Source organism: Carlito syrichta, unplaced genomic scaffold (assembly GCF_000164805.1).
Source record: "Carlito syrichta isolate Samal-C Ts95f unplaced genomic scaffold, Tarsius_syrichta-2.0.1 Scaffold307339, whole genome shotgun sequence".
Taxonomy (NCBI): domain Eukaryota; kingdom Metazoa; phylum Chordata; class Mammalia; order Primates; family Tarsiidae; genus Carlito; species Carlito syrichta.
This window is the reverse complement of record NW_007251435.1, coordinates 760,495-784,086: the sequence shown is the minus strand read 5'-3', so window position 1 is coordinate 784,086 and position 23,592 is coordinate 760,495. Positions and strand designations below refer to the sequence as shown.

The 23,592-nt window shown below is 39.7% G+C and overlaps 1 protein-coding gene across 2 annotated transcripts in view; it reads left to right on the top strand.

Moving 5' to 3' along the window:
- The window catches only part of PAK1 (p21 (RAC1) activated kinase 1), a 96,784-nt gene extending 77,574 nt beyond the window's left edge, over nucleotides 1–19,210 (top strand). Inside the window, exons 10-15 of one of the 2 annotated variants that reach the window (XM_021715744.1) lie at nucleotides 628–740; nucleotides 4,150–4,267; nucleotides 8,836–8,935; nucleotides 9,922–10,118; nucleotides 11,981–12,118; nucleotides 18,073–19,210. In XM_021715744.1, coding sequence (XP_021571419.1) covers nucleotides 628–740; nucleotides 4,150–4,267; nucleotides 8,836–8,935; nucleotides 9,922–10,118; nucleotides 11,981–12,118; nucleotides 18,073–18,117 — 711 coding nt within the window. In that variant the 3' untranslated portion in view covers nucleotides 18,118–19,210. Of the gene's footprint in view, nucleotides 1–627; nucleotides 741–4,149; nucleotides 4,268–8,835; nucleotides 8,936–9,921; nucleotides 10,119–11,980; nucleotides 12,119–17,867 lie in introns of both variants that reach the window. The other variant, XM_021715743.1, reaches the window with a different exon arrangement.
- The last annotated feature ends 4,382 nt before the right edge of the window (nucleotides 19,211–23,592 follow it).

Here is a 23,592-nt window from a genome sequence, read left to right as displayed (position 1 = left end):
TAAGTATTTTTCTACATTAAAGTTTGCTCCTTAAGCTTTGGTGTATATCACAATGACCTGGAGGGTTTATTTTATTTATTTATTTATTTAGAGTTGGAGTCTCACTCTGTTGCCCAGACTGGAGTGCAGTGGCACGCTCCTGGCCACCGCAGCCTCAACCTGCTGGGCTCCAGAGATCCTTCCACCTCAGCCTTCCAAGTAGCAAGAACTACAGGCGCACGCTACCACACCTGGCTAATTTTTTGATTTATTGTAGAGATGAGGTCTCACCAAGTTGCCCAGGCGAGTCTCAAACCCGCGGGCTCAGGCAATCCACTCACCTCAACCTCCCAAAGCACGGTATTACAGGCTGAGCCACCGAGCCCGGCTCTGGAGGGTTTATTAAAACACAGGGTTTCTGATTCAGTGGGTGTGGGGTAGGGCTTGAATATTTTTATTTCTAGTAAATTCCCAGATGATGATGCTAGCTTTGAGAACCACTGATCTACACTGATAAATTGTGAATCACTTGAGAGCTAAGATTGTATCTTATTCATCCTTGTTTCCTTAGTACTTAAGGTCTGATACTTAGTAGCTCAATAAATGTTGAATGACTCTGGTTGCATATTGAACGTACTCTGATTTCAGGTGGCCATTAAGCAGATGAATCTTCAGCAGCAGCCGAAGAAAGAGCTGATTATTAATGAGATCTTGGTCATGAGGGAAAACAAGAACCCAAATATTGTGAACTACTTGGACAGGTATGGAATGGTGGGTCCTATCAGAGGGATAGGGTCTTTGGGACTGATTGGTGTTAGAGAAGCTGTCAGAGAAGAGGGCAATACTAGCACTTAGAACTGCCTCCTCTAAAAAGTTGTCTGTGATGTGGAGCTCTCTGGATTTGACCCTACATAATGTTGGACACCTCTGATTGATGGAAAATCCTTCTGGGTTAGGCTGAACTCTACCATCCTGTAGCTTCTAACCGTTGATTCTAGTATTGTTCTATCTCAGTGAAGCCCATCAGTCTATCTGTCAACATCTAAACATCTAGGTCCTTCACTCATTTTACATCCCAAATCTTTTCTTATTCTGCGCATCCTCCTGAATACTTCCTAGTTTGTCTGTAGTCTTTTAAAATGTGATGCTCAGTATGAGATGTTTCATTCAAGATCTGACCATTATGGAGAGAGGAAGACTCTTCCTTTTCTAAACACAACACAACTTAATGCTTTCATTCCTGTTTTGTTTTTTAGGTTGCATATGTGATTGTTGAATCTTAGTAAGTTTGTAGTCAACTAAAATCTCTAATCTTTGTTTACATAAGCTTGTATTATACTAGAAATGTAGAACTTTTTAGCTATCTTCATTAAATTCCATTTTTATTAGCTCATCATTCCAGCCCATCAAAATTCTGTTCTTCAGTACAGTAATAGCTATTATACCTAATATTTGTGTTGTACTTTGCTTTGCTTTGTACTAAGCACGTTCATGAACAGTATCTCATTGTAAGGTAGGGTTTATTATCCACATTTTACAGATGAGGAAACTAAGATTTTTAAAATTTAACAACTTGTCCAAGACTAGTAAGCCAGGAAGTAGCAAACCAGAGTTTTAAATTTGAATATTCCTAGTGCCAACACCCATGTCCTTTCTATTGTATCATGCTCTTTGCTCTCATACCTGAAAAAAAAAGTTAAGCTTCTTGCCTAGGGTTCAGAGACATTATAGGTAGAGGTGATAATGGACTAACTCTTGGAGTCTAATTTATTTACTGCTTACATTGCATTATGAGTTACTTCTCCATGTTATTGGCAGATTCCATAAATGTACTTTCTTGTTCTGCATCTAAAACTCTGGTAAACTTCAATTTCTTTAAAGAGGAAGAAAATTGGCCTTGTACAGTCCCAGCACATGATGTTGGTAGCTGTAGAGAATAAACTCTTCTCTTTCTTGGAGATGGTTTTATCTCCTTGATGTGGGTCCTAACTGACTCTGAAAAATCTCTGAAAGTTATTATTCACATTCCTGTCTCCTTTAAGAACTTGTTATACAGAGAATATAGTTTGACAGACTACTGAAGGATATAGAGGTAGTGGATTTTGGCTCAGGATAGGGAAAAATGAAAGCTGTCAAAGGGTATGGCCTGTGTCTCATAAAATATTGAGTTCCCCATCAGTGGAGTCATCTAAATGGCAAAATGCAAGGCCATGTTATTGAAAGAGTTTGTGTTCTGAAAGTGGGATTAGAAGACTTAAAGATTTGTTCATTGATTATACCTTTACTGTTATTTCCAGAGGCTTATACTGTGGAATCAGAAGCAAACAAGGCTCAGTCTTTGCCCTCAAGTAGCTCCTTGTCTGGTATAGAAACAAATATACCTCTGTGGGAGCACAAAAGAAGATGCTCTTAACCTGAGCATTCAGTTATGGTATTGCAAATGAGGGCCTGTGGTTTTTGTGAGATGTGCCAGAGGAGAACTTAGTCCATATTTGTTTTTCTCCAAATATATGATGCGCTGGGACTTTACTTTTGAGATGGGACTTTTGAAGGTATGTTGGCACAGTGTGTAGCCACAAAGTGTTTGAGACAACCTGAATCTGGTTTACATTGGCTTAGCTTTGATAATGATATGTCAGGCCCCGGAAAAGGGAATCTCCTTTGTCGGTGTCCAGATATAGTCACTTGGACTATATTTCTTCCTCCAATAAGTTCAAGTTGACAGTTGTTTTTTCTATGTGTGGATGAGAGGGCATAAATGTGCATTATTGGTCAGGGAGGGAACAGGCTAATGGCAGTGGAAGACTTTTTGCCCAATCCTGCATTCTCTTTTGGTCCATATCTAATATTACCTTCCAAAGGCCCCACTTCCTAATATCATGACATTGGTGATTAGATTTTCAACATATGAATTTTGGAAGATACAAACAACCAGACCATAGCAGTTCAAGTTCCCATAGTCTTCTCTCTAAAAAGAGATTGTTGAAAAAAGACTTAGCCTGTCATGTTTATGTTTCATAAACATTAAAAAATTATGAGATAGAGTTTTATGGAAAGAGCACTAGATTAGTAGTCAAGAGAATAGTATTCAAATCTTGCCCTTTGCTTGAGATCATTTGTTAAAATCTTTCAACAGTTTCTATGGCTCCCAGTCGTCCCAATATCAGGATGAAGATAAGATGAGATACCACACAACTCAAGCCATCCCAAAAAATTATTCTTCCAATCTAGCTTCTTTGTCCAAGGCTAGCAGAAGAGTCTGTAGGTTCTGGGCTAGCCTCATTTTTATTTGTCCTATTCTATAGGTAAGAAAATATTGACAAAACAGGCTAAGTGATTTTTTTATTTATCATACAACAGAGCTGAGCGATCCAACCCCCAAGTGAAACTATCAGGACTGACTCATGTCAGCCTGTAAGCTCTCCAGGGATACATTACTAAACGATAGCCTTGGCTTATCAGAAGAGCCTTTGACTCTGCAGCCTTTGCTAAATTGTCTATTCCTAGAATCACAGACACTCAAAGTAGAGGTCATTGTCTGTATAATGACTACGTATACAACAATTTACAGCTTCTAAAGGACTTTTATAACAATTATTTCATTTAATATTTACAATTACATTTTAGTTTGCTCATTTTTTAAAATAAAATATTGGCATTTGCTGTGCTGGATTCTGGGTACAGAGTCCTGAACAAGACCCAGTACTCAGTCTCCTAGATCTCAGTTCTCCTGTAACTCTCAAGGAGGTTTAATGGCTCTCTCTAATGTTGGTAAAATGGACTTCAAATCCCATCTTAGTCAAATGTTTAAGTTCTCCTTGCTTAGATGCTCCTAGAGATGTGTAAGAATCATGCCAGTCTTTCTAATTTTAGGAAGTCTTCCTTTGTGTTGTGATAAAGTATAACTTCATTGTGTCTTCAACCTAGTCACCTTAGTTCTACACTTTGGGACTTCACAGAACACGTTTGCTGTGTTTTCTCTAAGAGCATCCTTAAGAGATTCAAAGTAGTGGTTCTTTCTCCCAAATTCTGCTTTTCCACAAAGTAAAGAACTTTTACTTTATTTTGTGTTGAGATGGAGTTTCACTCTGTCTATATGCTCTGAAACCCAATACTGTGGCTCAGTGTGCTCTTACTGTTCCTTCTCACCTTCTGTCTGTACTTTTACAGTTACCTTGTGGGAGATGAGCTGTGGGTTGTTATGGAATACTTGGCTGGAGGCTCCTTGACAGACGTGGTGACAGAGACCTGCATGGACGAAGGCCAGATTGCAGCAGTGTGCCGTGAGGTAAGACCAAGGGCCGAGCAACCTTGAGCAGGAAGCTGCCCCCATATACTTGTTTCCCGAAGTTCTACACCCAGTGTGATCTTAGTCTGGGCTCTGTGGAAGTGGGAGAATCTAGTGCTGACACTCCTGTCTTCCTGTTTTATACTCATGTTTTGTCATTTCAAAAACATGATTTTTCTTTAATGATAGTTTTAGTCTACCTATTTTAGAAAAATTGGTAAGTACCAGAAAGCATATATATTAAATGTCTCTTATATCAATTTTTTTTTTTTGAGTTGGAGTCTCACTCTGTCACCCAGACTGGAGTGCAGTGGCATGCTCCCAGCCCACCGCAGCCTCGACCTGCTGGGCTCCAGTGGTCCTTCCGCCTCAGCCTTCCAAGTAGCTGGAACTACAGATGTGCGCTACCACACCCAGCTAATGAGGTCTTGCCAGGTTGCCCAAACAGATCTCGAACCCGCGGGCTCAGGCAATCCACTCACCTCAGCCTCCCAAAGCGCTGGGATTACAGGCTGAGCCACCAAGCCTGGCTCTTATATCAATTTTTAAAGATAACCATTATAAGCAATATTTTCCATGATCTCTTTTACATGTATATATAATTTAGTCATATCTTTATTCTGCTTTCCTGCTTTATTTATGTGCTATGAAGGAAATAAAGCAGGATAAGAGGGTAGTGACAGAAGTACTATTTTAAATAGGGCAATCAGGGAAAGTTTTACCATAGATTTGAGTAAACGTCTGAATGATATATAAAAACAAGCCAGGAAAAATGTAGGGTAAAATACCTTCAGGCAAAAAAAAAAAAAAAAAAAAAAGGAAATAAAAGGAAGAAAAGGAAAAAAAACTCCAAATCTCACATAAATAATCTCCTTTCTCCTCATTGCTATTAAGTATCTAGAGTCTGTAATATGCTAATGTAGGAGAAAAGGGAGAAAAAAGCCCTCCAGGAGGCCTTCATGAGAAACAGTGTCCTCAGGCAATAGCCACATTTCCACGTTTCCGTTAGTGAAAGCAGATGAAGGGAATATTTAGAGACATTGAGGATATTGGGTATTTTGCAGATGAAAGGCTAAAACTTTTCAATAGCCCAATAATAGAAAAATTAGGAAACTAGGGAAAGAGTAGAGGATTAGATGAGATTCAAAATTTTGTGGGGATGAATATAATAATATGATTGGATGTTGATGATATAAGACCTGGGCATACAGATGAAATTGTGTAGTTGTATTTAATTAATGTTAAAAAAAAAAAAAAAAAACTAATATGAAATCAATACTGCTCTAGAAAACATGGCCACCTTTGCATTAACAGGATCTAGAATGCCCTCAAGTAAATTAATGGAATGAACACCAGGCTGGGATTCTTAAGGGTTCTAACTTTTTTTCCTTGCTTAACCTCTAATAGAGCATTTCTTGACCTTTTCTTCATTATCTCCTTCCAAGAAACCTTTCTAGACATTTTTTCCTAATCATACTTCTCCCATGAAATTTTAACCACAGATACATTGTACATCTGTTTACATACTGTGGTCCCTTTGGAGGGCCACAAACCATTGTAATACCCAAGATTTTTTTCACCCTCTCTCCCCCACCAAGAACAAGTTTCACTGGTTGAGAATACATGTGTATGTGTAGTTGGGGAAATAATTTTGCCTCAAATTTTATATCTGTAAAATGGAAATTGCAACATTTACACTATATATGCCTTAGGGATGCTGTATGGATAAAAAAACCCTTGGGGAAAAAAGTGTAATTTTTTTTTTTTTTTGAGTTGGAGTCTCACTCCATCACCCAGGCTAGAGTGCCTTGGCACGTCCATGGCCACCCTAGGGTCGACCTGCTGGGCTCTGGCAATCCTTCCACCTCTGCCTTCCAAGTAGCCACAACTACAGGTGCGCACTACTACACCTGGCTAATTTTTTTTATTTTTTGCAGAGACGAGATCTCGCCAAGTTGCCCGGGCTGGTCTCAAACCCGTGGGCTTAGACAATCCCCTCACCTTGGTCTCCCAAAGTGCTGGGATTATAGGCTGAGCCACCAAACCTGGCGAAAACATGTAAATGTTACATAGCAGGTGGTATTACTATTATTAAGTTCGAATAGAGATCACAATTCACTGGTTTATAGTATATTCATAGAGGTATACAACCATCATAATGAATTTAGACCATCTTTATCACCCTCCAAAAACTTCATATCCTTTAATAGTCACTCCCCAAATGCCATCCCCTGTCCTCTCCCAGCCCTATGTAACCAGTACTCTATTTTCTATTTCTTTGCCTGTATTGAATTTATATAAATGGTATCATATAATATGTGCTCTTTTGTAACCGATTTTTTTTTTCACTTAGCATATATATATTTTTAAAGTTCTAGTCTCACTCTGTTGATCAGGCTAAAGTGCAATGGCAGTATCATGGCTCACCACAGCCTTGACCTTCTGGACTCAGGTGATCCTTCTGCCTCAGCCTCCCAAGTAGCTGGGATTACAGGCATGAGCCACCTGCCCAGCCCTCTTAGCATAATATTTTTAAGGTTCATCCATGTTGTAGCACGTATGAGTACCTAATTCCTTTTTACTGCCAAATAATAATCCATTTTGCTTATCCATTTATCAATTGATGGACATTTTAATGTTTCCATTTTTTGGCTGTTGTAAAAGATTCTGCCGGGTACAGTGGCTCATGCCTGTAATTCCAGCACTTTGAGAGACTGAAGTAGATGAATTGCTGAACCCAGAAGTTCAAGACCAGCCTGGGCAACATAGCATAACCTCGTCTCTACAAAAAAATTAAAAAATTAGCTAGGTATAGTTCCAGCTACTCAGGATGCTGAGATAGAAGAATTGCCTGAGTCCAGGAGTTCAAGGCTGCTGTGAGCTGTGATCATTGTAATCATGCCATTACACTCCAACCTGGGAGAAACCTTGACTCAAAAAAAAAAAAAAAATTCTGCTATAGACATTCATATACTGTTTTTTTGTGTAGATGTATGTTCTCTTTCTTTTCGGTATATATCTACAGGTAAAATTGCTGGTCATATGGCAGTTCTGTACTTAACATTTTGAGGAACTATTAAACTGTTTTCTAAAGTGACTGCACCATTTTACATTCCTGCCAGCAGTGTACAAGTTTCTAAAGATCACTCTTTTTTTTAATCAGAATATTTGACATCCAGATACCTGGGTCTCCAGTCTTCTAAGAACTGCTCTTGCATTTTTGAAGGAAAATCCAATTATGGATACTTGTTTGTTCTGAATTTAGCCATTGGTATGTTCTTAGAAAGTAAAATATTAAGTTAGGACCATTTAAATAGTCCTATTGGTTTAAATCTTTTTTGTTTTTTAATTGATAGAAGCTTCTAAAAATTTAGCTTTGGGTTATTGAACTCAAACTGTTCATTCAGTAGTGAAGCTAAGATTATCTCATCTGATCCTCACATTTTACATATGAGAAAATAGTCCACCAGAAAGAGTAAGTGAGCTGTCAGTCAGATAGTGGCAGAACCAGGCATTTTAATTGTATCATTGCTATTTAACTGTACTCTTTGTTACTCATTCTGCCTGCTTAGTACAGGTGTTTTCCAAGGTTCTTCTCTTTCTCCTATAGCCTTTGCCAGTTTCAGTCATTCCTATAACTGAAAAAAAGAATCACCTCTTCACAAATGACTTGCAAATATTACCTTTGTATGGAACTTAAGATTTTTTTTTTTTTTGAGTTGGAATCTCACTCTGTGGCCCAGACTAGAGTGCAGAGGCACGCTCCCAGCCACTGCAGCCTCAACCTACTGGGCTCTGGCAATCTTTCCACCTCAGCCTTCCAAGTAGCTGGAACTACAGGCACGCACTACCAAGCCTGGCTAATTTTTGATTTATTGTAGAGACGAGGTCTCGCCAAGTTGCCCAGGCGGGTCTTGAACCCACGGGCTCAGGCAATCTACTCGCCTCGGCCTCCCAAAGTGCTGGGATTACAGGCTGAGCCACCGAGCCCAAGCGGAACTTAAGATTCTTGAATTCACTTGCCTGCTGGACATTTGTCTTCAGATGTTCCATAGGTATGTCAAATTCAGCATATCCAAAATAGTACAGAATATCTCCTCACCAAAATAAGATTGTTCTGTTAACTCGCTGCTTCTAATATCACTTCCATGTGTCTACTTTCCCAAACATAACTCCTATTTGTTGTTTTCCTCCAGTTCTATCCTTCCCATTCTTCTCCAGTAATTTTTCTTGGGCCTTAGATTCTTTATCAAGGGTTTAATGTTTTTTGTTTATTTGTCTGTTTGTTTTAAGAAAAATACCAAAATACACTTAGGAACTCCTTTACTGAAAAAAAAACTGTTATACGGTGAAAGACAAAATGGGGTGTTAAAAGAATGTTTATTAACTAGGTGATGGAAGACTTGGTTCTAGACCTGGCTCTACCACTGATTTGGGGCAAATCCTTTTACTCATTGGGGACTTACTTCCTTGATCTTAAAGTAAAGAGGTTAAATTAGTTGATTTTCTATGAAATCTCCTGTATTATATATCCTTTTTTTCTCCCTCTGCCCATACTACTTCAATAGTGTCTGCAGGCTCTGGAGTTTCTGCATTCGAACCAGGTCATTCACAGAGACATCAAGAGTGACAATATTCTGCTGGGAATGGATGGCTCTGTCAAGCTAAGTAAGTAGGAATCTTAGGAGCAATCATACTTCTCTCCCTGCGAAATCTTGTCTCTTGTAAGATGGTAATCATGTGATAGTAACTATAACATTTATCATAGGGTCTTTATTATTTCATGGGATGTGCAGGCTCTTTATGTTCCTCAGTATTAATCATAGAGTATTATTTCATTATTTTTTATTCACTTATACATTTAGACAAAAAGAAAAAAACTTTGCTGAATGCTTATTCTGTGGTAGGTCCTGTAATGGGCACTGAGGGTACATTTTGCATACCTTAAAGGTGTTCTTAGTGTAGCATGGGAGACATTTAATGGATAATTAGAAAACAAGAGTTTTGGTAATTTCTTTCATTCAGCTATTATTGAATGTCTCATGCTGGCTGCTCTGGGATTATGAAGTAAGACATAGTCCTTGCTATCAAAGGCTTTCCAATTAAAATGAATTACAATATGATGTGAAAACAATTGTAGGCAGAGTATTTTGCTCAAAGGTATAAAGACCAGTAGTTCAGACAAGTGATGTTATTGGTAGATGAGCAGTTCATGAAGGACTGTTTGCAGCCCCTGGCATGAAACAAGGGTCAGAACTGATAAAACAGGGCCATGTCTAGTCGTAGATGATTGGGGTTTAAATCAGGGACTTGTACACAGGGAATAAGGCAGGGGCCTAATTGCCAGATTTTGAGGTGTGAAAATGGTTTTTAAGAACAAAGTAAAACAGGGGCAAGTAATGAAGGCCAAAATGGGTAGTTTGGACTTTAATGCCTACTCCTCCTAGTTTGAGGAGAAGCAGGAGGTTAGAGATGATACTTATATTTCTCCCACTTCTCTTTAGGGTAGAATAGGGAATGGCTAGGAGCTAGGTACAAATGTAGCAGTCAAATGACTCCTGCTTTGGAGAGACAAGGGAAGCACACAATCAACTCTTACTGAAGTAAGTGTATATCCCCTAAATGTTAACCTTTCTCTTATTTTTCTTTTCCAGCTGATTTTGGATTCTGTGCACAGATAACCCCAGAGCAGAGCAAACGGAGTACCATGGTAGGAACCCCATACTGGATGGCACCAGAAGTTGTAACACGAAAAGCCTATGGGCCCAAGGTTGACATCTGGTCCCTGGGCATCATGGCCATTGAAATGATTGAAGGGGAGCCCCCATATCTCAACGAAAACCCTCTGAGAGTGAGTGTTAACCAGTCCTGTTTCAAGTTATTTGAGCTGTGCTCTCTAGTCTCAGGAAATGGGTTTCAACCTAGATATCTTTTCTGGATAAAACTCATCACTATTGAACTTAAAATGCTCAAAGAGAGGGAATATTAGAAATCACTCATTCATTTATTTACAATTATTTGAGTTCTTATCATGTGCAAGAAACTGTTCTAATAATACTTTTAAATTAATATGTAGTAACAGATGGTAAGTGCTGTGAAACAAAGCAGAGTAAGGGGGTTAAGAGACTACTGAAGAAAGATTGTGCTACTTTATTTAAAGTAGGGAGGGACGTTCTCTTTTATAAGTCATTTCAGCAGAAACCTGCAGGAAGTAAAGGAGTTAGCCATGAGATTAATCTCAGGCAGATTTTCCAGTTTCAAGAGTATTGATTTGAGACCATGCTTGTTGTGTCCTGGGAAAAACTGAGGAGACCAATATCCCTGAAGTGAGTAAAAGCAGTAGAGAGCGGTAGACAAAGTGCAAGAACTGGCAGAGGATCAGCAGGTAAGACTTTGTGGGCCATTGTGAAAGCTTGGCTTTTATCCTGCAGAGCTGAGAAGTCATTACAGGGTTTTGAGCTAAGAAGCACTATGATCTGATTTATGTTTTAAATTGACCATTTTGGCTGCTTTTATGGAAAATAGGCTGCTAGAGACTGTTGCAATGTTTCAGGTAAGAGTGGTGGAGTCTTGGGCTGTATTGGTAGGAATGGAAGTGAGAAGTGGTCAGACTCAGGAAATGTCTTGAAGGAATAGCTGACAAAATGAATTAGCGAAAGAGGAATCAACAATGACAAACATTTTGGGCTGGACTGCTGAAGAAATTCAGTTGCTATTTATTGAGATGATGAAGAGCAAGGTTAAGTGAGATAATAAAGATCTGACTTTGAATATATTAATCTGAAATGTTTACTAGACATTTAAGTGGAGCTGTTGGGTAGAGCTGGGCATATGAGTCTGGAGTTCAAAGGTGAGAGGTCAGAACTATAAATACAAATTTATTAGTAGATAGTATGTAGTTAGTATTAAAAATCAGAAGTAGATGAGGTCTTTTATCTAGGAAGTGAGTGCAGTTAAAAGAAAAAAGAGATTTGAGTACTGAGTTCTGTGTTACTTCAGTGTTTACAGGTTGGAGGAACGAGCAAAGTAAACCAAGGAAAAGTAAACCAAGAGTGATCTTCCTAGTGTGAGAGAACTGAGAGAAGGGACCTGGGGACAAAGAATTCTGGAGGCAAAGAGAATAGTCCTTTGAGAAGGATGGAAGACTGTGTCAAATGTGACTGATAGGTTGAATAAGATGGGACTGAGAAATGAGTTATTGGATTTGTCAGTGTGGAGGTTATTAATGACCTTGACAGTCAGTTATCAGTTGAATGATGGGAATGAAAGTCAAATGAGAGTAAATTAATGAGAGTAGAAGAGGAAATTGAGATGGCATGTTAAACAGTGTTTTTCTTTTGAAGGAATTTTGCTATGAAGGGTAGCAAAATGGAGCAATATCTTGAAATGGAGTCAGTGAGGGGCTTTTCTAAAATATGATGTTTGTGTGCCAATGAAAATGATCCAGTGGAGGGAGGACAGTGTTTATGTACAAGAGGGAAGTGACAACTTTAGGAGTGATATCCTTAAGTAGATGAGAGGAGTTTTACATATGAGGAGTTTACAAGTTCAGTGGCTTACACATGGTCATATGGCCTTTGAATGTTAAACCTAATCCTTAGATCATAGTCTTTCTACCATATAAGCAGCTGACTGTATTTCTAGAGGGTGTGTCTAGGGATCAGGAGAGAACCTCAGTTGGGGCTCAAGGTGATTCTCCATTTGTGTTTCCAGGCCTTGTACCTCATTGCCACCAATGGGACCCCAGAGCTGCAGAACCCAGAGAAGCTGTCAGCTATCTTCCGGGACTTTCTGAACCGCTGTCTTGAAATGGATGTGGAGAAGAGAGGTTCAGCTAAAGAGTTGCTGCAGGTAACTGTCCTTCTACAGGGAAGCACCTAATTCAAGGAGTCACTAACCAAGCCTTTTTAACTTCATTTTTGTCTATAATATATTGGTTATAAAACTAGGCCTTTCTCTTACCACTTCCCACACTCACATCACATTCTTAGTACCCTCACCTTTATCTGTGGGCCTTTGCTTTTATTATTCTCCTAAGTTCTTCCTTAGCCTATTAAAATTGTACACATTCTCCTAGGCTTGGTTTAAAGTCTACTTCCTGAGCATCTATTGATCTTTGCCTGTATCTTTCTTTAGTATGTCCTTTGTTCTGCCTGAATTATTTTGACAGAGTTTGCTTGAGTCTTGGTGAGAAGCAGCTCTCTGACATGTAAATGTTATACAAGTTATGTTTTACTGGGATAAGCTCAAAAGATATATTTTTAGCAAAGGAACATAAGTTTAGAGGATAGTTAGTGAGTGCGGCTTTTGGAGTCTTCACACTTTCTTCTTTGGAAATCCCCTCAGATAATATTCTATTTGATGGGAGTGAAATTCTGCCAACTTGTCAGGAAGCCCAGAGTCAGAGGTGTATCAGGCCTTTTACATTCCCACCTGCCTGACCTGAAACTGCAGCATAATTATTTTATATGGTTGCAAAAACTGCCTTCAGCAGGCCACATCATTTGTGTTCAGTCCTTATGTTTCAAGTACAATTTCTTTTTTATATATATTTTATTTTAAAGATGTGGGGTACAATTCAGGATTAGATATACAAATGGACATCATACTCAAGTACAGTTTCTTAATACTAGCGTCCTTTTACTGGACTGCCCACAAGTAATTTTTTTTTTTTTTTGAGTCAGAGTCTCACTTTGTCACTCAGGCTAGAGTACAGTAACACGCTCACAGCCTCCCCAGCATTGACATGCTGGGCTCAGGTGATCCTTCTGTCTCAGCCTTCCAAGTAGCCAGAACTACAGGCATGTGCTACCATGCCCGGCTAATTTTTTGATATATGGTAGAGACAAGGTCTCACCAAGTTATCCAGGCTGGTCTTGAACCCCTGGGCTCAGGCAATCCTCTCGCCTTGGCCTCCCAAAGTGTTGGGATTACAGGCTTGAGCCACCACACCCGGCCTAGTAATTTAATAGTAAAGGTTACATTCAACTTTATGATGGTGATTGATATATGGGCATGCACTGTCAGTTACTTTTGTATTATGAGGCCCAAGATTGACAGGGCAGCACAGGACAGGACCTAGCATACTATCCTGTGTTAAAATGAGTTATGAACATCTCTGTCTTTTCTACTGAATTATAACCTCTCTTTTATTCATCTTGGAGTCTCCTGTTGTACCTAGGACCTGACTCAGGGAAAGTACTCAGAAGATATTTGTTGAATTGAATGGAATTGCTTAAAGTATTTACCTACCTTGAAATATCACCCTCTGAATTACAAAGAAATATAATTACAAACTATCTCTTTGTAATTGAGGTTGCTGATTATAGAGCACTGGCCTATTAGATATGAGATCTGGGTTCTGCCGAGTGTAACTCGTTAGTCTGTAGGATCCTTTGAAGTTAAAAAAGACCCTTATAACAGACAGTACGATATGGGATCCCTTTTGCCTTTCATATAAGTTGTTTTCTGGAAACCCTAGACATTGGGAAATGTGTAAATACTGTGCTAAGCCTGTGATTAGTGAAGATACTCTCTTTTTTTTTTGAAAGCAAGATTTATTGAGAGGACAGAAAAGCTCCCAGAGCGGGAGGGAACCCAAGGAGGTGGCCTGTGAAGTTATTCTTAATTAGATACTAAATTATAGTTATTGAAAGGTTAGTGCCCTCTAGAGTTTTCTTTTTTTTTTTTCCAAGTTGGAGTCTCACTCTGTCGCCCAGACTGGAGTGCAGTGGCCGCTCCCGGCCACCGCAGCCTTGACCTGCTGGGCTCCGGCGATCCTTCTGCCTCAGCCTTCCAAGTTAGAGTTTTCTTCCTGATACAGTAATAGTACTAATAATAAATGTATTATATTGAATCTTTACCACATTTTAGGCACTAAGCACTTTATACATTTTAAAAAATCTGTTCTTCACAACAACCCTGTGAGGTTGTTATTCTCATTTTTACAGGTGAGGAAACTGAAGTTTCAAGTACATGGTAACTTTCCATGATAGCTGATTAAGTGATAGATCCAGTATTTCAACCTACGTCAAGTGTGTGTGCTCTTGGCCACTGCTCTTATAGGCTCAAAGAATATCCGAATTAGAAGGTCTTTAGGCTGATCTAGTCTATTTTGTTATACAGAGAAGGAACCTGAGGCCTCCCCTTTGGGTGTTAGATTATTCTGCTGTCTCAACTCAGAAGGAAATTGTAGAAACATGTGATTTGAGAAAATTGGCACTTTAACTTGCTAGTGTACATTATAAATAATTCAAAATCAACTTTAAATTATGAAGACTTCACATTTCTTTCTCCTTTGAGAACAGTTTTACAGACAGAAGTACATAGGATGATATGTATTCATATCACAAATTCATATCTTCATGATTTAGCCAGGATCTTTTATTCCTTTCATAGTAGCTTCTTGTTTTCGATACTTCTTTATATCCTATCTCTGTCCCAACAGAAGTTGAAGCAACTTTCAGCAAAGAATATTTGTGTATATGTCTCTGTGTGTGTATATATGTGTATACATATACACATATACAATATGACTAATTAAGGGAATAATAAGTGTGGTAGAAGAATCAAATATGCTCATCATTTGAGTTAAGTAGTTATGCTTAGACATGAAATTTGCTTCTCAATTTCCTGGTAGCCAGGATACAAAAGGATATGTGATACATTTTTTTTTTTTTTTTGAGTTGGAGTCTCACTCTGTCGCCCAGACTGGGGGTACAGTGGCCGCTCCCGGCCACCGCAGCCTCGACCTGCTGGGCTCCGGCGATCCCTCTGCCTCAGCCTTCCAAGTAGCTGGAACTACAGGCGCACGCTACCACGCCCGGCTAATTTTTGATTTATTGTAGAGCTGAGGTCTCGCCAAGTTGCCCAGGTGGGTCTCAACCCACAGTCTCAGGCAATCCATTCACCTCAGCCTCCCAAAGGCACGGGGTTACAGGCTGAGCCACCGAGCCCGGCTGATACTTTCTATATATCTTACCAGATGCAAGAAACATCCCATATCCTTAAGACACAAAGTTTTTTCACTACTAATGTAAAACAACAACAGCAACAAAAAGATGCTCTGAGTCACATAAGGAATTGTTTACCAAAACAGTTTTACTAAAAATGTAGATGCAGTTTTCATATGATACTCTCTGCTAAGTGTTCTTTAAAAGTTGAGGGTATGGCCTAAAGTACAGCCCAGTGAAAGTGATTTGGGAAAGGACCAAGCTTTTATGTTGAAATTCTTACTGGATTAATTAGCCTTACTGGATTCAAGGATAGAACAACAAATTTCTAGATTAATTCTCCTAAAAGGGAGTACTGCAGTATTACTGGATCATGATAAGTCCATATCCCTTCCCCTGAGTTAATTACTATTCTGATTATCACTATCGTTTAGACTTACCTAGTAAAAAAATGGAAACACAATATGAATTATCTTGTTTTACTCTTACTTTTTTTTTAAACATGTAAGAATAAATACACACTTTTTTATTAATTGTCAGTGACCAGCACTGACCAAGGGTGGGTTAGGACCCGCACCGGAGAATCTGGACAGCGAGAAGAGACCACTCGGAGGCAGTTCTTCTGGGAACAGTCTGATCAGGACTGAAGCCAAATTTTATTTGGACTCCTTCCAACTTATATACCATTTTCTATACCCTCCAGCAGTGTGATAATCACTTATTGGGGGTGTACAAGTTCCGTGCTTTACAAACTATGCATCACAAGACCACCACGAGATCTGCAATTTCCAAGCAAACAATTCGAACTCCATGATGTCTGTCATGCTTACATTAAGGACACAGGTGCACAATTTCAATACAAATCGTTCAAAGTGTTTTCCATAATGTTCAATGAATCATTCATATTATACTCTTTGTTCTAAACCCTGATTAATACAAAAAACTTTTCTAAGTTAACTCTAGGTTCAATCCAAGTTCACTGACTCCTAATATTTTTAACGATTAATATTATCAACTTAACACTATACTATAATCTATAAGTTTACTTAAATGACTTAGCTGTTAGTTATACTATTATCCTATTATGATTTAACGTAATGCCTTATAACTCAGTTAAAACTTATTCTTAAACTACCAAACTTTACTATAATTCATATGAGTTTCATATGTCTAAACTTTAATTTTTATATAATCTAATGATTGACCTTTAATACTATGCCATATCCTATTAAGCTAATACCTCATCATTAATTCTTTCATAAATCGTATAGTAACTATTATATTTGAATAATGTAGCAAAAGGAAACAAAACAGCAAGCATAAATTTACGCAACTATGAGTGTATATGTATATATTTTATCCTAACAAGTCTACTCTAAAAATCAAATAGTAGCTGTCACACTCTTGAACAAGGAAGTGCATGGCCGCCATGTTGGTGGCTGTGGGCTGAAGCAGACAGAGTTTCGGTAATTAACAAAACAAAAGAAAACGTTCTGCCTGGCTAGGGGCAGGGTGACAAAACTATCATGGTAATTTAGTTTCTAATCTTAGCCCTAGGGGAAACAGCTTTCGGGAACAAGAGCTGACTACCCAGTCTATCAGAAAATAGAAGTTAAAAAATATCTAGAAAGAAGTAAAACTTATAAAGACAGAGAAAAATTATTCTGCTGTGCACTCTCCATCAGGCATATTGATATTTACTTATAAGTTTTACTGCCATGTATATACACTGGTCACTAATCACACGCCAATATTATAGGTATAAGTGATATCCTATGTCAGAGGCGATCTTCCAGATGGGCCTTTACAGGCCTCAGCCATGTAGCTATAGATGTTGGCTCCCAACAATTAATAAATCCCATTTTTGGGGGGTCCCCCCAATACAGTTAACTAGGATGCGGTCATACTGGATTAGAGTGGGTCCTACATTCAGTAGGACTGGTGTCCTTTTTAAAAAATTTTTTAATTTTAAAGATGTGGGGTACAATTCAGGGTTAGGTATACAAATGTTCATTATGCAGGTACCCTTGATGATGAGGTGTGCCCCTCCCGCCCTGTTCCCTGGCAGATTCCCTCTACTACCAATCCTTTTCTTATAGTATTATGATAATTGTTCAAGGTCTACTTATGAGTAAGAGCATGTGATACTCAGTTATTTGTTTCTGTGATAGATCACTCAGTATTATTGGCTACTCCTACTTAATATATCTATGGAATTCATCCTGTTGTCACTGTATCAATTTCTTATTCGTTTTTATTGCTGGGTAATTTTCTGTATAGTGTTAAATGAATCTACCACTATCCATTCTTCCATTTCCTTGGTCATTTGGGTTCTTTCTGGTTATTGTAAATCTATGAACATTACTGCATGTGTCATTTGGTAGATATACAAACTAATTTCTCTTGGGAATGTACCTAGGATGGGAATTGCTGGGATATAGGGCAGGTATATGTTTATCTGTAGGTAGATGCTGCCAAAAAGTTCTCCCAAAGCAGTTTATTATTTTTCAAGCTGTCCTTCAATTTAGTGAGGATCTGAAGCTCTCCAGACAGCATCTGGGGCAAACATGGATGCCCCTGTGCTTGTGATGTTTGCTGAGGCAGAGTGGTAAATAGTCATGTGTGTTTTGCTGTTTTTTCCCTTCCAGCATCAATTCCTGAAGATTGCCAAGCCTCTCTCCAGCCTCACTCCACTGATTGCTGCAGCAAAGGAGGCGACCAAAAACAATCACTAAAACCGTGCTCACCCCAGCCTCATGGTGCCAAGCCTTCTGTGAAATTAATGCTTATTTCGGAAATTCCACCCTTGATGCCCTCTTCTCCTTGCCTTGCTTCTCCCATTTCCTGATCTAGCACTCTTGGGACTTTGGTCTCTGGAAACCACGTGTCCAGCATTGACGAGAACTGCAACTGGATGACTAATCAGATGATGGCCATTTCCAAATGAGGAATTTCCTTCCAGATTGTGGATATGAGGGTGGTTTATGATCAAGGGCTTATGTGAATAAGCCCTTGGATTCCTATTTCTATGTAGCAAAATCTCCACACCCCCCAATACCCAACCCCTCAATCAGTCCTCGACTGTGTACATTTATGATTTGATAATATTTTCAGTTTGTAATCGGTTGAGATTTCTTTCATGTTTGCATTTCTGTGACCGAACTGCCCAGACACCTCATTGTACTTGAAAAACTAGAAGAGCTTGGGAATGCCATGGGGTTGATAATCTGCCAGGGGCATGAAGAGGCGCAGCTTCCTGGACCATGACTGTGGTGCAGCTGATCCTGACATGGGAGAACACCCACGTTTTTCTTTGTGTGTGCTTCTAGCAGCTGTTTGGGAGGACCTTGACGCTATAGTATTCCCTTGCTATTTCTTGTGAAATGGTCTTAGCTATGTAGCCGCTTTTGATTCCCTGCATCCCTTAGGCTGCTGTCCCCATTTTATTCTTGTTTATAACACTGAGAGGTTTCCTAGGGCATATGCTGAATGAGAGCAGTCAGGAAAAAAAAATGTAACTACTTTTAGAGCAAGGCTGGGCATCAGCACCTGTCCAGCTATACTTACATGATTTTTCAAGAACTCAGCCTCTTTTTCCATCTGGGATAAGAAGATGAAAGATTAACTCACATCTTCTGATTGCCCAAATCTTTGGGTCAAAGGAAAGAGTCTCCAACTTAGAGACTACATGTTAAGTTTTTGGATGGATTTGGTGACCTGACATGATACCCTGCCAGCTGTGAAGGGACCCTGTTTTTAAGATGCATGGCCAAGCTCTCTGCAAATGGAAATGCTTACACTGGGTGTTGGGAATGTTTGCTACCTCCTGCTATCTTTGTGATTTTAGTCCTTCCATTATGGTAGGACCCCTGGCCAGCATTGTGACTTGTCATGTCAGCCCCACTGACTACCTTGTCATGCTCTGAGGTACCACTGCCTCAGTAGCACAAATTTCTATTACCCTCAATAAAAAGGAGATAAAAATATTCTACTTGGAGTATGCCTGTATGTCTTCCCTTCCTTCTTCTAATTTCTTTTTTTTTTTTTTTGAGTTGGAATCTCATGCCGTGGCCACCACAGCCTTGACTTGCCAGGCTCAGGTGATCCTTCTGCCTCAGCTTCCCATATAGTCAGAACTACAGGTATGCACTACCACACCCAGCTAATTTTTTGATTTATTGTAGAGATGAGATCTCGCCAAGTTGTCCAGGCTGTTCTTGAACCCATGGGCTGAGACAGTCCTCTCACCTCAGTCTCCCAAAGTGCTGGGATTACAGACTTGAGCCACCATGCCCGGCCTCTTTTCTAATTTTTCATATGAAATAATGAGCAGTGGTTCTTCCTGAACCATTTGCAAGCAAGTTGCAAATAGTATGCCCCTTTGCCACTATATACTTCAACATGTATTCTTTCTTTATTCTTAACACTTTTATTTAAATAGAAATTAAGAAAAATGGGCCAATCATGTTTGTACTGTTTAAATAATCATTATAAACACACATGTATCCACCAAACAAGAAATGGAACACCACCAGTGAGACCTTTGTCTGTCTTTCCACTCCCTTTCTCATGACAGTACCCACTCCAAGAGGTAACTACTATCCTGACTTTTATTGAAATCATTTTCTTGCTCTTCTTTATACTTTCATCACATTCAAATGTATTCCAAAGCAAAGAGTTTAGTTCTGCCAGTTTTTGAACTTTAGATAAACATATCGTAATAGATATGTTCTTTTGTGCCTGTTTTTTTCCCATTCAAGATTATGTTTTTAAGCTATATGTATGTAGTTTTGTGTAGCTCTCTTGATTATTGTTACTGTAAGCATGTAAGAGTTAACTCATTCAAGACCAATTCCCTGAGGCCTCGCCTCCCAAAGGTGTTGGCTTTCTGCAGAGCTCTTTCATAATTGACTACAGTCAAATGCTTAAGGCAGTCAAGCCTAGTAGAATTCTCAGGTAGTTAATCAGGCTGCAGGTCTCTTGCATAACACAGCTACAACCCTAAGGCTTGAGCCCCATCTCTGATCACACCAGACAACATACTTCTCCGAGATGGCACAGTGGAGCTAGAAGCCAGTGTTCTGTCATGTGGTATTTTTACTGGATCCCAGCACCTTAATCATATGCAAATTACATCCTCACACCTAATCATATGCAAATTACAACCCTCACAGCTCAAGGAGTCCTTCTCCTGGAGTATGAGCCTTACTAGATCTGTCCTGGAAGGTGGTAGGCATTGGCGTTTCCACACACTGGCCTCTGTTCCAGTGTGTGCCTGGAGTGTATGTCGCCTCATTAGTTCTCTTGTCTGCTTGATAATTGCAGCAGTAACTGCATTATGGAAACCAACCAGGGAATCAGAGAACCAAGACTCATCTCAGGGGGTAAGAAAATACCCTCTCATACCCTGCTGGCCAGCCGACTTCAATGGCTAGGATTGGGGAGGTCACTAACTCGTTGCAGGAACCACACCTGCCAAGCTAAAGATTATACTTCTGAGAAAGGAGACCTGAGGATGGGAGACTTCTTCAAAGATGGTATTCAAGGCTATTTTTAAGAACCTAGGAGTGGAGCGTGATAGCTCAAACCTGTAATCCCAGCACTTTGGGAGGCTGCGGTGAGGGGATTGCCTGAGCCCACAGGTTCGAGAACAGCCTGGACAACTTGACAAGACCTCATCTCTACAATAAATTAAAAAATTAGCTGTGTGTGGTAGCGTGCGCCTGTAGTTCCAGTTACTTGGAAGGCTCAGGCGGAAGGATCGCCGTAGTGAGACTCCAACTCAAAAATAAATAAATAAATAAAAGAACCTAGGAGGAGATTTTACTGCAGGGAAGGCTGAAGTACTAGCTCCTCTTGATTACGTTCCTGAAAACATAGAAGTAGATTCATTGTGAACCAGAGACCCAAAGTGGAGGTGGGGATTAATGATCAGCTCTTCAGATCTCAAGTTTTGTGGCAGTTACTAAAGACCTTGGAGGACGTTGTCTCCCAGAAAAGGTCTATTGACGGTATGGCTACCGGATGAATTTAACCCTGATGTGTGGAATATGCCTCTGGATGACATGCCCCTTGTGTAAAGAATGGACTATTACCTTACCTTGCCCGACTGAGCACAGCGTGACATTTCTCTCCAGGCTGTGAGTGAGGAGCAGCTTAAGATGTCACAGTGTTTACTAAGGTGTGGCTTGCTCCAGTTAAATAGGAGCAAAGATTAGGAAGGCCTAAAGTGGTGGTCCATGTGAAACATATAATGTATAAAGAGAGGCTTAGTACAGCAGTCCCCCTTATTCGCTGTTTCACTTTTTGCGGTTTTAGTTACCCACAGTACAGTACAATAACATATTTTGAGAGGGAAAGACAGAGACTCCATTCACATAAGTTTTTTTTACAATATATTGTTATTAATGTCTTACTGTGCCTAATGTGAATTAAACTCTATTGTAGGTCTGTGTGTACAGGAAAAAAAAGAGAATATTTAGGGTTTAGTACTATCTGCAGTTTCAGACATCCATCGGGGGTCTTGGAACATATCCCCTGCAGGTAAGGGAGGGACTACTCTATAAGGTATTGGCTCACCTGATTATAGAGGCTAAGTCCCATGATCTGCTGTCTGCAAGCTGGAGACCCAGCAAAGTTGGTGGCAAAGGCCTGAGAACCAGAGAACCAATGGTATATGTTCCAGTCCAGTCCTAATCTGAAGGAATGAGGACCAGGAGCCCTGAGAGCAGAAGTTCAATGTCCCAATTCAAGCAATCAAGCAGAGAGCAAATTCAACCTTCCTTTGTCTTTTTGTTCTACTCAGGCCTTCATCAGAAAGGTTAATGCCCACCCACATTGGGGGGGGGCTCCTGCTTTACTCAGCCCACTAAATTAATGCTAGTCTCTTTTGGAAACACCCTCACAGACAAACCCAGAAACACTGTTTAACCAGCTGTCTGGGCATCCCATGTTCCAGTCAAGTTGACACATGAAATTAACCCTCGCCTTCCTTAGCCCCACCTTCAAGTGAAGGAGATAACCCCAGTGTGGGAACCGAGTGAGCTGACAACTCTTATAATGCTATATGGTGCTAGCTTTTAGATCAAGGGGTAAAAAGTAATGAGACTAGTGACATCCAATGCTGTTTTTTTGAAAACAAAACACAAACAAAAAAACAGGAGTTCCTCCATGCAGTTGCTGACAAGTAACAATTAGACTGTCTGCTGACATGTGTGTGAGAGAGAATGCTAGATGATCATATAGCCCATCCAGAAGACAGGAGTGATCAGAACCCAAAGATTGTACCCCTCACTTTGAGACTGCAATGGTAAACTGGTAAATCTGATGAGAACTGAGGAATTATTAGTGATTACCCCTCTGGAATCTTAGAGTTGTCCAATTAATTAGGCTTTGTGGGAAGGACTGTTTACTATTGGGATATCTAGACATCCACTCAGGTGGTTGAACATCCTGTATGCCCGGGCACCTTAACGCTGAACATTCCCATGTCTTTTACTGCCCACAGAGTGTAGAGGCAAGAGAACGTGGAAACTCTCTACTCATAGACCACTGTTGCTTGTCCAATTCTATATGTGTCCTGTATACATTTATCCCCTATGTGTTTTTTTCTATAGCTAATAACAAGTTACCACAAATTTTGTGGCTTAAAATGACACAAATTATGTTAAAGTTTCTGTAAGTCAGAAGTTTGAGCACAGCATGGATGGATTTTCTGCTCAGGGTTTGATCAAGCTGAAATCAAGGTGTTGGTTGGGGGCTGTGGCTCATGTTCATGTAGGGCTTGGAGTCCTCTTCCAGGCTTACTGAGTTGACAGATTTCATTTCCTTTCAGTTTTAGGACTAAGGTCTTCATTTTAATGCTAGCTGTCAGCTAGGGACCACTCTCAGCCTCCAGAGACTGCATGTAGTTTCTTACCACGTGGTCCCTATAGGCAATTCACAAAATACATGTTTGCTTTATTCCAGGTCAGCCATCTCAGAGAACACATCTCTCCCAATTCCACTTCTGCAACTAGCCAGAGAAAACTGCTTTAAAGGGGCTCATGTGATTAGGTCAGGCTTGCCTGGATAATCTCCCTATTTCAGGATGAGTTGATTTGGGAACTTAATTATATCTGCAAAATTTCTTCATCATAGTACCTAAATTACTATTTGATTGAATAACTAACAGAAGGTATGTATACACCAAGAACTGGGAATGTTGGGGGACCATCTTAGAATTCTGCCCAGCATACCCCACAAGGGTCTATCTGGACCCAGGAGTCAGGAGTAGGGAAAATAACTGGAGTGGTACAACTGCACTGCAGGGACCTGAATGTAGATATTCCCTTTCACACCTATGAACTTTTTTTTTTTTTTTTTTTTTTTTTG